Source organism: Typha angustifolia, chromosome 1 (assembly GCF_048772165.1).
Source record: "Typha angustifolia cultivar Huaian chromosome 1, ASM4877216v1, whole genome shotgun sequence".
Classification (NCBI taxonomy): Eukaryota; Viridiplantae; Streptophyta; class Magnoliopsida; order Poales; family Typhaceae; genus Typha; species Typha angustifolia.
Window position 1 is genome coordinate 3,934,721 of NC_133239.1, and position 18,495 is coordinate 3,953,215.

At 36.9% G+C, this 18,495-nt stretch overlaps 1 protein-coding gene across 3 annotated transcripts; it reads right to left on the minus strand.

The window, feature by feature from the left end:
- Window positions 1–1,218: 1,218 nt before the first annotated feature.
- Window positions 1,219–12,759, minus strand: LOC140758769 (protein ROS1A-like). Of its 3 annotated transcripts, XM_073095062.1 has the most exons (19): window positions 12,595–12,754; window positions 11,358–12,456; window positions 8,862–11,216; window positions 7,795–7,885; window positions 6,140–7,679; window positions 5,639–5,718; window positions 5,102–5,186; window positions 4,927–5,018; window positions 4,756–4,824; window positions 4,646–4,682; window positions 4,472–4,554; window positions 3,530–3,970; window positions 3,322–3,358; window positions 3,180–3,237; window positions 2,961–3,100; window positions 2,763–2,828; window positions 2,501–2,615; window positions 2,379–2,417; window positions 1,219–1,858 (listed from the first exon to the last, which is right to left on the minus strand). In XM_073095062.1, the coding sequence occupies exons 2-19, from the start codon at window positions 11,932–11,934 to the stop codon at window positions 1,731–1,733; spliced, it is 6,033 nt and encodes a 2,010-aa protein (XP_072951163.1). In that variant the 5' UTR covers window positions 11,935–12,456; window positions 12,595–12,754; the 3' UTR covers window positions 1,219–1,730. The 3 variants fall into 3 exon arrangements, 2 of the variants coding, with proteins under 2 accessions (XP_072951163.1, XP_072951170.1); XM_073095069.1 differs by having other exon boundaries at window positions 11,424–12,755; XR_012104151.1 differs by lacking the exons at window positions 1,219–1,858; window positions 2,379–2,417; window positions 2,501–2,615; ... (2 more) ...; window positions 3,180–3,237; window positions 3,322–3,358 and having other exon boundaries at window positions 3,915–3,970; window positions 4,778–4,824; window positions 11,358–12,759.
- Window positions 12,760–18,495: the final 5,736 nt, after the last annotated feature.

Consider the following 18,495-nt stretch of genomic DNA (forward strand, 5'->3'; position numbering starts at 1 on the left):
CGACTGTCACGGGCTTAAGATCAAGAAGCAGCTCCCCATTTTTATGCCAAGAGCCCCCTAATGAATGAAACTAAGAAGTAATGCTATGTCCTATTTGTTATGAGACAGACTTATAGAGGATAATGGCACGCCATCTTTGTTTGTGAATCGTATGTGAAAAATATGACAAGTTGATTATAAAACGAACAATATATATTATACATATTATATTATATTAGAAATATATATTAAGTTAATTTGAGTCGAGTTTGAGCGTTATTCATTTTTCTTGCTTCTAAGTTGCTAACTCGTCAACTATTATAAAAGCTAGAAAAGTTTGTGAGTTTTATATTGGTATTAAAACTGAGAAACTAAGTTCAAATGGTATGACACAAGGATTGTCTAAAATCTAAAATAATAAACCATCCATCATTTAAGTCAAGTCAACTTGGCGAATTAATTAAAAGTGGTAACCAACGAGGGCATCCATGGAGGAATCCAAGTAAAAATAATTTAGATGAAGTCATCGTCAAAGTTTCAGTCCAGCCTCAAAATGAATTTGCTACGAGGGTGGGGTACTACTACTTGACACAGCTTAGTGGTGGTCATTCCTTCGCAGTACAAAGTTTGTGTGTGTGTGTGTGTGTGTGTGTGTGTGTGTGAGAGAGAGAGAGAGAGAGAGAGAGAGAGAGAGAGAGAGAGAGAGAGAGAGAGAGAGAGAGAGAGAGAGAGAGAGAGAGAGAAATAAGGCATTGGCATTTCGAGGCAGTCTTGAATGTCGGTTCTCTTTTACATTGCCCGATCTAAAGAAGGTCTAGAGTAGTAGTTGCGAGAGCTTTATGACCCTTTCCCTTTACCAATCATAGGCCCCTCCTCCCTCTGCTCCCTCATGCATGCTTGTTGTGTGAGAAAAGAAGTGCTATAAACTTTTTTTTGGTTTGGATAAGATTCACACATTATAATTTAATATAGCTTTCCTTTTTTTCTCTTTTTGTGTAAGAGAATCAGCTTTTGAATGTACCTTTTATTCATCTTGGTGCAGTTACTTAGGTAGTGTGTGAGAAAGACAAACTAACTCATTTGAACTCAAATGATATATATGTGATTAAGTAGCTGAATAATACCATAAAACTTCCACGAGTATAAAGCATTCACTTTTGCCAATTAAATAGATTTCTGCAATAGAACCTTCAAAGGCCAACATTATAGTCCAGCCTCAGCTGCTTTTAACATTGACAATTGCTATCCAAATAGTTGGACTTCATTTCCTGTACACAAATAAGACATTCTAATGCTCAATAAATCTGAAAAGCAATTAGAAATCATCAGTTATCCTACTTCCTAGAACAGCCAAATAAATCTTGATTCAGCTGGTATTGCAGACGAAACCATTATTATAGGACACTAATCGTTCTTCATTCATACGGTACATTCAAAACGATTGAAACTTTCGCTTTGGTTATCCAATATGTGTAATTGAATGAAGGATGGTGTAACAGTAAATCTGTCCACCTGTTATGCTCTAATCCTTTCTAGGAAGAATGGCCCATCTTGCGAGCACGAAATGAAACTTCATTTTATCATTTTACAAACTACATCCGCTTTCCAACTGCCTGCAATTTTGTGACAATTCGTGACTTTCTTATGTTAGAAATGTTTGACTGGCTCAACAACTTCTCAGTCAGGGATCCATTTTGCGGCCGTAGATCCTTTTGGTTAGATCCTGTTGACTATCCCTTCAAACGGGCTCATCATTCCCTTGCTCTTGCTTCTGCCGTCTTTCTGTTCTTCAGTGCTTTGCTTGCTGGAAAGTGAAGCCGTGCATATAGAGGTCTCGGTGCCCTTGTTGTCCTATCAAATCCCCTCACACAAACAAATCCTGCATAACAATTTTCCTTTTCAGTAAAATTTTAATAATAAGAAGAAATACTGATAGTCTTCTTCAGTCGTTATTAAACAAATAAAAGAAATACTGATATTCAATTTATGTATTGCGGATAAATGGTCACGTGCATAATTTGGGTGAATTACTGGCAGATTTTCCTGTCCTTCAATATTTTCTTTATCACATTCTAAATTTTCTCCTTCGAATCTCCACTGAAAACCAAATTATCTATGTGAATTATTCCAAATATCCCGAAGCATTGCAGAGCAAGTTTTGCAGTGTGCTTCTTTTCAGAATGAGGATGAGTTGGTTCCATTCTGCCAGAGAACTGCCTTATACCATGCTTTAATCAAGATAATCAATGTCACCAGTTCATCTCTTATATATCTGTTGCTCTTTTCTCTTTCTCATTATCTGCTCTTATTCACTTCTAAGATCTGGTTTCCTTTTATCATACAATTTTTTAATGCTCTAAAGCCAACATGAAAGAGATGCTAGCGTTAGTCACATGTACCTCTCCAGAAGCAGTGCTGTATACCTTCAGTTGTTAGACCTGAATAAGTGCACAACAAATAACAAGCTATCAGCGCCTGTTGAAATCATGAGAATATAAGTACTTGGTTATAGTTCCAACACCTTTAAATATTGTTGGTATTGAGGTTCCAAAATAAACTGTTCTTCTTGGAAGGTTCCATATCCAATTTCTGGGAACATCAATCGGATTTCTGCTAGTATCATGATCAGCAAACACCTGCAGCAAAACATTTTTATTTAGTTGTTGTGGTCAAATGGAGTAGATCATAAAAGTACTAAATCTCCCTTCTTTTTCCATTATAACAATTACTATGTACCAGAAAGAACTGGTATGAAATATACTTCCATCAATAGTTGTATTTACCTCATTAACTTGAAAGTATGTACCATTGAGTGGAAAGCTTCCTCTCATTGCTGTTCGACAAGGTATCTGTTTATTGAAATATTTTGACAAACATTAAGTTTTAAACCACTGTCGAGAAAAAGAAAACAGTTCATTTTTTTCTCACATTTTTTAAGTAATAAGATGAAGAATTTATAACAGAAAAGTTGAGAAATTTACCAAAATTGTGCCTCTGACTGTTTGAGCTTGTGCTTCTCGTATGCTATTGCAATTAAAGCAAGTTACTTTGTCACATAATTTACCAGTTTCTTGAGAGTTGCAGACTGCCATTGGTGCTTCAGTTGATTGTGCAGTTTCACCTATTTCACATGTTAGACAACAGTCAAATTAAGTTCATAAGTTTGTCTACGACACATAATATTAAGCAATTGTTCTTGCCTGGAGTCCATATGGCTAGAAGATAGGGACAAGGATCATCAGGCTCCCTTTGATCCATCTATAAATTTAGAAGCAAACTGTTAGTGATTGCATCTTGTTACACAGATAGTGTATCTTGTATTTGGCCAAGGAGATAACTTACTCCTTCTATCAAAGGGTGGGAATCTGGGAGTTCATACCTGCAATCAGGAAATGGTTTTCAAGATAAACATATAATGCAGTGTCTGAAATTAAAGATATGTAATTTAATTATAGTTACGAAGATAAATCTCCATACATCAGTACCTCCTTGGAAATTAAATTAGTATTGTTATGCTGTTACTACTACATTTTTGAGTATAGGCACATACACTTGATGCTCTGTTCTTAGGCGGCTCACATTCTTGAGCTTAGGCGTAGGGATAGAAGCACTTTCTGGATGTATAGCAACTAAAGCCCTTGACATGTCAGCATCTTGAATCTCCAAGTTGTTTTCTTGCATATAATTCTGTAAATTCTGTGTGAACTCTTCAAAATTAAGCTTAATAGAAGGAATTTCATCAGGGTCTTCAAAAAAATCATCTTCAATTGCACTTTCTTCTGCTTCTATTTCTTCAGCTTCTGGTGTTGCAGGTTCTTCAATGATTGGCTCATTGTTGTTCACAACAGTCCGATCATGTGAGTATGTGTTCGCCTCAAGTTGAGGTATAGGTGTTATATTCAGTATCCTCGGATGGCAACTCTCGGAGGCAAGAGGAACTGTTGAGCTCACTAAACCTTTCTCTTCTGGTCCAGGAAGAGCAAGCCTTGCACTGTATCATATGTAGATGCATAAGAGATGATTGCTTCTTGTACCCATAGGCATAAATGCAACATGATATCTCATTATTAGCATCTATGTGAAAAATTGTGTAGTTCTATTAGAATGATATCTCACATGAAACTCAAGAGTGATTTATTATATCTGCTCTCATTTTCCAGGGGCACATTTTGCTTAAAATAAATAAAAAATTTGAATACTTTAATTTTAAATATCTCCAGAAATTCTAAACAAGATAATGGCACAAAAAAAAAATTTACTTCTCTTTTGGAAATTTATTATACGAAATTACAAACAGTTTTTGAACATGAAACTAATTGAATAATTCTTTTCAAATAGTCGATTGTTTCTCCATAATCAAAATAGTTATGCACACGGCCTCTTACAACTTGCATATGCAGTCCTTATAAAGTAGCGTCACCCTTCGTCTCTTAACATGCAGATATATAAGCTTGTATGTATTAAATTAATAAAAATACTTTAAGAAAGCTACCTGGCAAATGCGCTTGCAAAGTGCTTGCACTCTGCTCTCATTGGGCATGCATTGCAATTTGGCTTGCTCTTTGTACAGAAAACCTGTCAAGACTTCAGCACATTAATATGTAAAGTTGTAAACTAACGACTTATGATTTATTCAGTTATCTCTTAGCTAGTCCAGAAGCATTACCTTTCCAAAAGTAATCATTTGATAGTGTAGCTCATACCTGTGTGGTCAAGCATATAATTAGTAAAAATAGGGCATAAAAGTGTTATTTGCAGTAGGTTTCTGGATTTTACAGTGTCCGCTGGTCGAGCTTACATAGCCGAGGCCAAAGATACTTCTGAATCGTCTCCAACATAGGATACCTTGAAAAGAAGATGTAAACTAGAATTTGTAAATACTGAACATATGCCATATGACTAATCGTAAAAGAGTAACTGATCTCTGTTTTATATGGAAATACTCACAGCTCTAATAGATGCAACTGAAGGGACTCCGGAAGCGGTTGAAGTGGTACCCATCCAAGTCTCACACATATGCGACCAACATTTGTGTCAACCTTATTTGTGCAAGAAAAAGGTAACATGTTAAGAAGTTATTTACCATTCATTATGAAGGGTTCTCTTAAGCCAGAAAACATACTGGAAAAGCTAGATGGTGAAGAGTCAAAAGGCGAACACACTCAACACTTTTGAGTCCCAGTCCTCGTATGCTGAGGAGATAGTCTCTGAAAACACAGGAATAATTGTTTAGAAGTCAAACCAATAATAACAAAGATCAAATCGTGTTCTTGCTAATAACATCCATCATCATAAAGAAATAATCTACACAAGAAAAGGAAGCTCATTTAGCTTATTATCATGATACATTGTCGTCCCATATCAATGACAGCCAGGGGGAGTCAAGGTTATGGTTGCTCCAAACATTTAAACTAAATTTTTTATCTGGTTTCCACTAGATTTATCATTTACCCCCTTATCAGGCTCCAGGATGGAAGCATTCACCAGTTCTTCAAGAAAATCTAACATTGATGAAATATAAAAGGCAGAATCTGCTAAAATGCATGCCAGAGATAAGCTGCAAATATTCTATTTGATTCCTTTCAACAAATAATTAGCATGCCCAAGTTCCTAAGTACACACAGATAATAACATGATTTTAATGTATTTCTGATCTTACTTTACTTTATCAGGTTCAACATCTCGTAACCATTCAAGATCAATGCTTCCATGATCTCCGACCAGTCGGTTAAGAAATTCCTGCACGAAAAACAAAAACCATAATGAGTATATTGTCATACAACTAGAATCCAGTCAAACATTTGTTAGAGGATCTTATGAGGATTCTGGAATAATTATGTAAAATAAAGTTGTTACTGAAAAGATAAAGATTTGCTGACCAAACAAGATGTTCTTATTGAGGCTGTTCTAAATTATTAAATCTTCACAGTTAGACATTAAATGTATAAGCGATAGCCAGCCCAAAAGCGAACACAAGAAGAACATACTTTCTACAAAATTTACAAGCTTCTCTAGGATCTCCAGCTAAAGCAATACCATATTCCTGAGATAATTTTCATGCTTCATCTGTGACGTAAAGCAGTATAACTACAAGCTAAAAGTCATTTCATTTAAGAGGCATTCCAGAAGTTTCTAATATAATGTTTCTGGCCAAGCATACCTTTATCCGCTCTGCCAGCATATTGTTCATCCCTCGCTCCCTGATAGCATCAGATATCTCCTTTACATCTGCGCGCCTTATTGCTTCCCAATCAATTGAGTCCATTGTATCCTGGCTTCTCTCTCTTTTGGCACCCTTATGACATGCTTGTTTTCTCAGACTATCCCAGTCAAAAGTTCTTTTTTCTGGCTCACTTTTCTTTGCTTTCAATCCATCATTTGCTCTTTCGGGTGAAACTTTTTGTGCATTAGAATATTTATCTTTTAGTTTTGCCTCAAGTCCCTGTACAGCCACCAATGTACTCTTCTGATTTTCAACCAAACTTTGCTGGTTCCTGCCATACAGCATTTGGCCTTGAACTTTACCGGCTTGTTGAATGCATCCCACTTGAATTTGTTCTTTGTATTCCTTTTCTTGGAATTTGGCAGTACATTCCTCCTGTAAATCTGAGCACTTGCACGAACTGTTTTCACCTAGTGGAGCATCAGTTCTATTCCTGGGAAGGTTATTTTGAAAGCTGAAATTCTTTCTGGCGCAAGCTTCTATCTCTGAGCTAACCAATGGTTGCAGATACTGCTGGCCTATCCGGGAGCTTGATTCAGCTTCTGATCCAGATTCACAATGTAACGACAACCTTCTCTGACCCACAAATTCATCTGTGTTGTATGCAGCAGCATGGTGTTCTTCCATAACCTTGGTTGTATTTTTGTTGGATATGCCAGAAGCAGGAGGTAGCTGATTAAATCCATTCTCACATTGTAATACATTGGCATCATTTGTACTGAGCACTTCCAAATTAAATGTTGTGTCAAGGTTAGGAGGATATGACACATTCATGGGAGCATGCTGCCCATTCTGGAGATAAGTGTACAACGAGTGTAGTGATGGATCTGCACCTTTGAGGTTGGTTGCTGCACTATGATGTTCTGATGAAGAAATATTATCAATAACCTTGCTTCTTGTTTCTGCAATCCGCAAAAGCTCTGTAAATGAAGTTGAACTCTCCATACCATTGCTGATACTTCCATATATTAGCTGGTCTGTTCCAAAGTTTGGCGAGGAGCTTAATCCAATCCGATCAGCTGTCAGAAATAGGTAATCTGAAGAGTTCTGAGATGAAACAACAGAGTTCTGTGATGAAACTACATCCTCCACTGACCTTCTATCTTCAGCTTCAGCAATACTCGTACTCCCTGTTATTGTAACTGGGGTGCCTGGCCCACTATCAGGCGACTCATGACCAGTATTTAGCTCATTTTCATGAGCATCAGAACATTTTCCTTTCGAGGAATCTACAACAATGCCCTCAGTATTGCTACCAAGTGATTCATTGCCGTTGCTCCCTTCTTTTTCATCTGTAGCCACCAAAGAACCTCTGTCATGTATCTCTTTCCCTAAAATCTTTTCTTGCCATTTGCTTGCATCTTCAAAGGATGAGATACACTCGTCTTTCCGATGAGTTCCCATTATTTCTGCTCCAAGTTTCCCATCACCTCTTGGTTTTACAGGAAATTTTGCAGCAAGGGCCATAAATGCAGAGCTGTTAAAATTGATGAATAATTTCAATAAAAATAATTCAAATGAAAGCTGATGAATAAGACAGCATTCTTAATTTATATTGTTGCTTTCACTAATATTCTGAAATTTTATCATACCTGGAAAGATGGTCTGAAACATTCTGAGTTAGAAAGACTCCTACTACTGAATCCACAACGGATCCTTTCCACTGAGAGAAACGCCTATCTCCTGCAAACATATCATGTTTTAAAAGGAAATTTGAGTTAACATTGTTCCATTTTACTCGAACGAAATAATAACACAAAAGAAACGAAGAAAAAAATTTCAGAGTTTCTCTAGCCTTCAGAATTGACAAACAAGTCACAGGTGCCAAAATCTATAATTAAAGTGCATTTGAGTTTCCCAACTGAATAAGGCACACAACCCTGTTCTCGATAAATTAAAATTCCAATTATGAAAAAGAAGAAATCCAAGGTCTAATTATGAGGATCCTCTATTAAACACTAGAGAGGTTTTGTTTCAAAATGATGCAAGTTTTGCTTCTAGATGGACATCCAATGGTGATAAATTAAATTGAAATCTACATGTAAACTAATCAGAGGTAGATACTTCATTATGTTAATTTATTAATAAAGATCAAAAGTAACTAGAAGATATCAATTGTTCAATATAATATATGCAGTATGTAGATTATACATGAATACTTAAATTACACAGAACTGCCAAGAAGTGTGTCTTAAAGCATGACTAACCAAAACAGGGTACCAAGTTTCTATTTAGTTGACGGGAGGCCATCAATTGAGCAACCATCCACCACCCAGCGGTACAGTCAGTTTCAGTTCAGGTTTTAAAATAGTATGCAAATAAATTATGTGGAAATTTCCCTATAGAGCAAACTGAACACCATGCATTTAATTTTAATATGCAAAGGATTAGTTCAGAGAGCAATCATGAATATAGAGGGAGATATGAATCCTTTGCTTCTGCAGACAATTCAATTTCATAAAAGGCAAATTATCCTAATCTCCTACCTGGATAATTGATAGCCTTATTTATTTCAGCAAGACATTGTTGCAGGTAGTACTAAATTGCATTATTGTTATCACAAAAAATAGTTGGCATCTGAACATCCAATATTAAAATAATGGTGTAGACAAGAACATGAAACCCAAGGAGGTAATTAATGAAGGATTGGCAGCAGTACCTTGAACAAGATGCATACGAGCAATGAATGAATCAACTCGCCCACGGAAAATGCGTCTTTCTTCTTCCCACCACTTCTCTTTATTTTTGTCCATCCCATCAACTCCATCACTTGCTTCTTTTCCCATCAAAAGTTTCCACACACGGTTTGTCTCTGGATCTAGATCAACCTTGGCTCGTGAGCGCCTTTTCTTCAGAAGTTCAAATGGGCCCTCATAAGGAACCATTGCTCCTCCCTCATAAGGAACAAGAGCATTTTGCACTTGAGCTGAAGCACTCTGTTGGGCCCTGTTTATATCTAGACATTTCATCTTCTGAATCATAGCATCTAAAGGATCTGCACATGGTACTGTTACTCCTGAAATTACGCTGGCACCAGATAATCCTTTCAAATTGCTGCTACCTTCACTATCATGATTGTGTGTGTTTTGAAGAAGGGAATGTTTCTCCCTGTATGTTCCAGAAGTTGACGCAGTTTCATGGAGAACTATTTGTGATGGAGATTGAGAGACACATGAAGTATTCTCATGTTTCTGTGAGTCTTCATGACAGGTTTTTGATGATGCCATATTAACAGGATGAACCTTTTCCTTTCTTGCACGCCTCCTTGTTTTGGCTTTCTCTTTAGTATTTTCAGCGGCAGCTTCAATCGAAAGCTGGGGTTGACAATTTCCACCTTGCATACTGTTGTTCCATCCAGAAGGCTTTGTAGGAGTAGGCAACTGGGTGCAGTTGGTGGTAATACATCTGAATTGCTTTTCAGGTGCAGCAATACAGTCGTTATTATCTCCTGTAGCACTTACAGAGGGTGGATTATGGGCTTGAACTGGTAAACTTGTTCTGGTTGAGTAGCTTTCTGCTTGCTCAAAAGACAACACATAATCCGAAGCTCGCATTTTTTCTAGGGCCATCAATCTTTGTGCATAAGCAAACATAAAAGCTTCTGAGTTACTTAATGGTACCTGATTCGTCTTCCAATTACTGGAGGGCATGTGTGTCACTGAGGAAGAAGCATTCAGTGCGACATTTGTTTGCCCACTGTAGTCATTCTCTAATTTCTTTCTTTTGTAATTTTCAGTAAGGTAAGAGCCCTGTACTCTTACATCATGACATCCATTTATCATGTCATTCTGATTGTAGCCATGCTGAATACTCGCACTTGATAAAGCTTGAGTTCCATCAACAAGATTATGATCTCTCTTTGTTCCTTTCACTATGGTATTTGACAGCAGATGTGAATCAAGGTGGTTCAAGCCAGCTTCCAGGGACGTTCCGGATGAAGAAATTGTCAAGGAGTCGTTCTTTCTAGCTAGTTCATTTAAATTTTCCTTCAGTGCATCTCTTTTAGAAAACCGAGGAGGTGTCATAGGATATTCTGGCATTCTTCTACACCCATCCAGCATTTGATTTGTTCTCATTGTTACTCTACTACAAGTTTGAGTATTTTCTGCAAAACTTGCATGCACATCCTGTATCTGATTGATTGAACTGTTGAGATCAAATGTGACTCCTGCCGGCAATTTGTCTGCCAGTCCTTGACCATGAGGAAGCTGCAGATTTGAATTTGCAGCTAAGTTGGTAGTAGTGGTCATGTCACATGCTTCCCGAGCTTGAAGTTCATTGTTTTGAGATGTCAATGTTGGCCCCAGGCATCCATTTCTTGCTGGCAGATCTTCATTATCAAAATTTAAGCACCGTCTAACAGATTTAATACCACTTCCACTGCATGAATCAGCGACTTCTCCTGATACAGGAGGCTCAACGGTTGAATTTTGGTCTTTCTTCTTCCGGACATATTTCCTCTTACCAGTAGGTTTTTCTTCTTTATTGATGGCTGGTTTAGGTGTTACAGGCTTGGGCGTCCTCGGCTTTGGTGTTTTCGCTGGCTTGCCCTCTTTTATGACCTTAGGCCTGTGCTTCTTCCTTTTGGGCTTCTGCTGTGGTGTCTTGTTCAGGTCTATACCTTGATTTTCTCCTGTGCCCTGGTCCTCCATAATGCCTCGTTGAGCAGATAATTCTTCGGTTGATACAACTGCATTCTCGCAGCACTGCTGCTCTTCAGAAGAACCAACTTGAGACAGCATAACGGAGTTAGGTGCAGATACCATCGTTTGCCTCAGATCTGAATGTTGCCATCTTCCAACCTCCTCCTGAATGTTTCTTTTGTCTGCTCCATCATCGACCAAATCAATGATTTCACAAGGCCGGTGATCTTGTACTGATTTATTCTTCTCTGATTTATTTTTCTCCATAGGAACACAGATGGATGAAGAAAATAGATGCTCATCCATACCCATGCTCACTGCTTTCCCTGGCAGGGCATTAAATCTTGGGAGAAGTGGAACAGGCAAACCAGCTGCAAGGAATGCATGAAATTAAATTCAAAAAAAAAATCTCACAAAGAAATTCCATGAACTCAGTGCCAAAAGTACCAGAAGCAAACAATTTAGTTCATAGATGTATGAATTTGACCACTATTACTAGGAGAGAAACTTACTTTGAGAAGTATGAATTTGACTACTATTACTAGCACTGCAAAATCTTGGATTCAGCAACACCCTACCATTCAACAGCAACTGATTAGTGGGAACAGGCATTTGCTGGCTTCTGCCTATCTGACCAGGCATTGGGGGTGTAAAGAATGTCACTTTGCTAGCTGGAGCTCCATTAGGGAATGCAATGAGCTCCCTGTAAGTATCCTGCTTCCATCCGTCGGGGGGTTGTCCAAAGGCCATCATGCTCGAACCAACATTGTGACTGCGACTTTGTGGAACACTAAATTGGCCCGCAGAAGGCAATGCTGTCGCCCTGGAGTTATTGAGGTTGCAAATTTGATCAGTTAAACCATATGAACCCGAGGAAACCCCTTCCTGGGAGTCCAAACCACCATGGAATCCTGCGTAGTTGTCGACAGTTTCGAACCAATTTGAGCTGGGTGCCATTCTCCGCTGGCCATTGGTTGGGTTCAAGGGCCTTCTCATCGGGACGGGCTTTGCCGGCGTAACCGGAACCGGAGGACCCTGGATCTCAAAATCCTTGTGCTGCCAAAGAGGAACTCCTCCACTGAACTCCATCTTAAGCTATGGAGACCAAAAAGATTGAATATTTCTACCCAAACCCTCTTGTTCTCCAATCTGCCACTTCAAATCTCACGGATTCCTCACCAAAGCGCCTTCGAGTGAGGAATCCAGAAACATTTCTGGGCACCCATCTACAAGAAACGCTCTATGTGATAGAGAAGGATAAGAAAGGAAGGACCTTTACCCTCCTCTCAACACTTCAATGCCAACGGGAGAAAACCCAAGTTAAGCTTTTGCAGGAAAAAGGCCTCCTTTGCAGAAAAAGAGAAACATGATCAAACTCCAAGCTCCACACCATATCCTGCACTTAAACCATCAGATCTCCCCACCCAGAATCCAGCTATCTCGTAGATTCGAGCCAGAGAAGCCAATCCAGAACCCAATGGGAAAAATTGGATCAATTTGGCAACGACGGTAGAGCTTTAACTCGCCAAATCTTGGCTAGGGGAGGGAGGAGGTAGGTAAAAAGAAGGAAGACGAGAGGGGTTGTTATGAGGTGCATCGAAAGGGAATCCTCTGGCCATAATCACATTCCAGACATAGCGAATCAAATGACCGAAAAAGAAAAAGTAATTAAGCTCGAGAATTAGATCAAGAAATCCCATAAAAGAAGACAAGAAAAAAAGAGAACAGGAGGCTCCTTCCTCCACATACCGGAGCCCATCAATGCTTGGTTTCGGGGCAACTATTAAGTTTCTTTCTAAGATCTAAAGAGAGAATAAAGGAAGGCAAGGAAGGAGGAAGAGAAAGGTAAGGGAGGAAGACTTGTTCTTCTTCTTCTTCTTCTTCTTCTCCTTCGTTTTGGAGTCGTCCTTCTTTGTTAATTTATTCTTTATACGGGTTTAAAAAGTAAATACTTGCTAATACTAGCATTTAGAGATGTACAGTGTGGAAAACAGCATACTTGTTTCGTGACGAGGGGCAAAATCGTCAAAGAAGAAGAAAAATATACAGCAATAACGTGGCGGTAATAATTTATTTACTGGTATATAACGGGAAAAGTTACGGTTGGTTTCAGTTAAAGTCAAGGTGGGACGGAGTTCGAGAAACTGGACTTCTCACGCGATAAATTCCACACGATATTCCAAACCGAGAGCACGTGCGAGATCAGCTGCGCTCCTTTTGCCGCGCTCTATATTAACCGTTACAGAGGAGCGGTTTCTCCTTTTTTTCTCTTTAAATTATTTAATAATCCATAAATAATTATCCCTTTTTTTAATATTTTTTTTATAGTGATTGATACGTTACAGAATCTACTGCTTAGCACAAACAAAAAGAAGAGTAAATAATATATGAGGGGAAAAAAAAGTTCATCTCCAATGATAGGGTTCACGGTGGTGCGCATAGCATGCGGTTCTCGAGACACATTTATCGAGGATGATTTTCTTGTAAAAATATTATTATCGTGATATGGCGACTCTCTCTCTCTCTCCCTCTGCAGGACCACATGGTCGATGGGCCGCCCCAATATGACGGCCGTCAAATTTGTCTTCTCGTAATACTGATTTTGTATTTGCATGGTCAGATAGCTTAAATAGCCTATTTGTATAGTATTTTAAAAAATTTGAATGGAAAAAAGTGTAATTTTTTATTTCCTATTGCTATGAAAGTTTCTTTCGATGAATTTGATTCAATATGTGTTGACTAATGGGGACATATATTTGCCTTTAGAAAAGAAGGTCCAACGGTAAACTGGCTCTACAGCAAAGAGGAGTAAGAAATTATCCATGAACAAAACAAAATTATGACAAAATTAAAGAGAACGATTAAAGCTCCCAGCTTGCTCAACAAATTTGCTTGAATTGCTAATAATAGCCCGTTTATGGTTGAATATTACCTGTTAATGCTACTCTCTCACATAACTTTATCAACATATTGATAGAATAATAATAGTAAGTAATGCTTAAAAATACCTCGGCTCGTTTAATTGACGATAAATGATTTAATAAATTAAGCAATACTAAATAAAATTAACTGGAATTATCAGTAACTCTTTTAAATTGTAAGAGTAAATTAGTCATATTTTATTTCTCTTTCTTAACTATTTATATTTTTTTATAAAAAATAAAGATAATAATAAATTGATAAAAACTGGCACTCATATTATCAAGGAAGCAATTATAAAGATAAGCAATAAAAAGAATACTTAAATTTTAGCTTAACTCATCGATAAATCTAGTCATACATATGTAAAATATCTTATATACCCCTTAATTCTCGAGTAATAAAAATTATTTGTAATAACTAATAGGTTAATTACCAAAAGTTCTAAACAGTGAGGAGGGTGAATTCAAAAGGCAGTTATTATTGTAGTACCTATACGTATTAAAGAAGAACGTCTAAGAACCTAATTCTCATTAAATAAATGGTTGAGTGAGATGATCTTCCTACGGGATTTGATGTAGGTGGGGACAAGTGGATGAAAGAAGCGATGTGCCACCGACCAAGTTTGGTCTGCATTCAGATCCTTAGAGATAGACTGCCAGCATGGAAACTTTATATTCCTCATTTATTAGAATGCTAAGCAGCATCTATTATCTATTATCAAAGACATTTCTAAACAAAAGATACTTCTTAAATTGAGTAATATTAAATTATAAAAAATTATTTAGTTTTTAATGAGAAAAAAAAAATAATAATAATAATATATGAGAAGATAGTGAATATAGGTTCTCTTGGTCCCACAGGTATTAGCCTGCACAAGTTCCGAGGAGAGAGCACTCTAACGAGACAATGATTAACACAAAAAGATAGGTGACTTCAACAAAAGTAAACACCCATTTTTCTATGTCAGGATTTTTAGTTACTTGAAGTCCAATCCAAATATTCACAATTGGATTAGGTGGGACCCAATAGGATAAGAGGAAAAATATAGCGGTGGGGGCATGCCTGTTCCTGCTCCTTTGGAGCCATGGTCAACTAAGGTCGTTACATTATAATTGACCTAAAAGCTTAAGCTGTTAGTTAGCAGTATCTTCGAATATAATATATATGACAGGTGTAGATATTTGTAACTCGGAAAAATATAAGTTTATATATGACTTCATCTTCTTGTGACGTCATAAGGAATCCATAGTAATATTTATTCATAATGGACTCGTGCTAGTAAGTAAAAAGAAAATAAAAATTGGGGCCCCAATAATAATTTAATTGATTCTCTAGGTTGGAAAATCTTAGATAATAATTTCCAAAATATTCCCTCTGTGGAATTGATAGCCTCTTTATACTTTGGCAGCGGATAGCATCCAACTGGAATTAGGAAAGAAAATTTTATTATGCTCGAATTAAGCCCGATTATGGATATTTTAAATTAATCTAGGTTTAATTAGCCTAATTATTGGGTCTCTTTATTTCCGAGCTAAATCGAGCCTAATCTTTTGGAGAAGCCAGGCCCAAAGTTGATAACATTTTCAAGTCAACTTGACCCAATATATATATTAATATATATTAATATTCAATTGTACTATAGGACGTACGGTTGAGTAAAAGAAAACTAACTAACACGTTTATATATTTTATTATGTCACGTAATCACATTAATTACTTTTCGCATCTAGAAGACTAAGTTATGTTAACCTAACATGCTAACACATATAAGACAAAATTATAAATAACACCCTGTATTTTGATTATATTAACCAGTAAAGCCTTATTTTTTCAACTTTGTTAAAAAAGTAAATAGTAAGGCCAGAAAAACCAGATTGAATGAAACGAAAAGTAAAATATTTTGTTCCCCAATATGGTATTTGAGATTAAACAACAATAAAAGGTTGAAATAAAAATATAATAATATTATTTGTGTGATAATTTCAATTAGACCTTTGAACTTAGTATTTTTTATATATATTCTTTCAATTATTTTTTGCCCAACAACAGTCTTTGAATGAGGAAGAAAAAAAAATAATTCTAAATCTCTCCTCAAAGGAATCTTTTGATTACGGAGGTGTATACGGTAAATAATTATAGTTGAGGGTTTTAAGTGAAATTATTCTATTAAAAGGAGCAAGAATATAACAAGGAGCATCTCCGTGCCTTAACCAGCCCATGTCCTACCAATCAACACGTACCCGCACCGCACCGCACCGCACCGAACCGAACCGAGATGGAATGAGATGAGACGAAACGAAAACGAAACGAGACGATCCGAACGAAAGTGTTCTCTCTCGAGTGAGAAATCCAAAAAAAAACTATCATCTCACGAGATGTATGCAGGGCGGGCCGATCTCGAGGGAACAAATGTCACGTGACCGCGGGGGGGGGGGGGGTGGGTTTGGTCGAGGCGTAAATATTTGTCCACGTTTTCCTCCGACTTCCTCCGCCTCCTACTACTACTCTCTTCTCTCCCTCTCCCTCTCCCTCTCTCCCTTCGTTTGTTATTAATTTTGTGGCGTGTGGGGCGGCGAGAAGGTTGCAGGGCATTGAGAGGTGTGGGTGAAAGTGAAAAGGGAACTAAGTAGGCATCTTTCTTTCTTTCTTCCTTTCTTTCTAGTTTCTACCCCCCCACCCACCCCCTCTTTTGTCGGCCATTTCTTCTTTCATCTAATCACACTCCAAATTACTCCATCTAATTAATCCCTTTACTAATTTATCACCTCTTTCGTAGTTAATACCAATTAGCCTAACTTTGGTTAACCAACTCGAGGCTTAATGGAGTGTCTGTAATGAACTCAATGCCTTGTTCTCATTTATTTTTATTTTTAAATAACATCATCAAAACACACACACTCTTTCTCTCTCTCTCTCTCTCTCTCTCTAGCTTTGATTAATGATAATTAACTATGGTCTATGGTTTTCGTAACTACACTTATTAAATTACTAAGATGCCTTTAAAAAACTTCTAGTCTTTGATCCACACTAGTACCTCGTCCTAGTTCATCCCACTAAATTAAAAGTTTTAGAAGTGATCTTTAGTATACAATTCTATTTAAAAATGGTTGGATTTAGGTAACTTGTGATATAAAATTTATAAGGAAAAAAATAAGAGAGTATGTTAATGGTGATAAAATTATAGAGTGTTATTTAAAAAATATTCTTTATTTATTAACATGTGCCTATTGGGCGTGGGAGTTACCAAATCATTTGTCCCGCCGTATCACTATTCTTATAGAATAATTAATAGAGGTGGCAATCAGGTCGGATTCGAGTCAGATTAGATCTCGCAGTATCTGATTTAAGTCAATACAAACGTGTTTGTTTAGTAAACAAGTTAAATAGAATAGATTAGAACATATTACACGTGTTATTATAATTTACATAGATAATTGAATAATCTAGTTAGGTGTCATCTCAAAATTTATATGGGGGTCTCCTAAAAGAAGGAATTGAATAATGGCTAGGGCTTTCATATCCTCCATCCTTGATATAATTATAAACATTGATTAGGATGATCAAGAGTTATTAGGATTTAGAAAAAACAAAAACTAAATGGCATCAGGTTTGGAACATCAATGCCATTTTATTTATAATTTTATTTTGAGAAAAGAATATCAATGGGAAATATTCATGTGGAATTGGCGATATAATGATGGATATATAATTTATGAGGTGGGATTGCATCATGCTTCATTTTTTTTTTAAGCTGAGACCAAAAAGAAAAGGAAAAGGGTGAAAAATTAATGATGGGAACATAAGAGTGCAGGCCAAAATAAGTGAACAAGAGAGAGAGAGGGAGAGAGGGAGAGTAGTACATCCCACTTGGTGTTTGATAGTGGCTTTGGTTTCAATGCCTTCCATCCCACTTGTCTTCTTCTCTCTCTAGATTAGGGCGAATACTATCTCTGAGAAAGAGACTATTGGGTTGGGAATAATAAACGAGCTCTAAATAATCAAAAGAGAACAGTGTGGGTGTGCCCAATGGAAGAGGTGGTCGGTTTGCATAGATCAGAGGACCTCTCTTTTTTTTCTCAGTGAACAACACCTTGCATAGTTACTACTACACTTGTTTTGTTCAAGATGGAAATTTGGAAACTAAGTTTCACTTCATCTATCTTCCATTTGGTTGTGGCTTGAGAAGGTTGGGCAATATTGAATAGCTACAAGAGATCTTATGTTTTCCTCTTTTTTTCAAGGTTTGACTCAATGAGATTTTAATTGTGAGGTAGTCCTCATTTTCTCTTAGGAAAAAAATTTTTGTTTGACTTGTATGAGTGCAACATAGTTGGCCGCAAAGTATCATAATCGTCGAAAATTACTATGGTTGAAAAGTATAATATAACCTAGTGGCACCAATAAAATGAAAGGAATGTGTGTGGAAAAAGAAGTCCATTGCTAATGATAGGCTAATTGTGAGCATAGCATAGGATTCTCGAAACACATTTACCATAGATGATTTCTCACAAGAATATCGTTATCATTATCGTTAAATAAGTATATTATATAAATATAAAATTGTATATTTGATTATGACTCTTTTTAAGTATTTTATGCACTTCCATCACTTTTGTGAGTCATTTTTTTGAACCTTACATAATAGAGAAACAATATTTCTTATACACACTATTTTTCTTCATTTTACATAATAAGCCATTAGATTTTATTAATAGCAAGATTGGACTC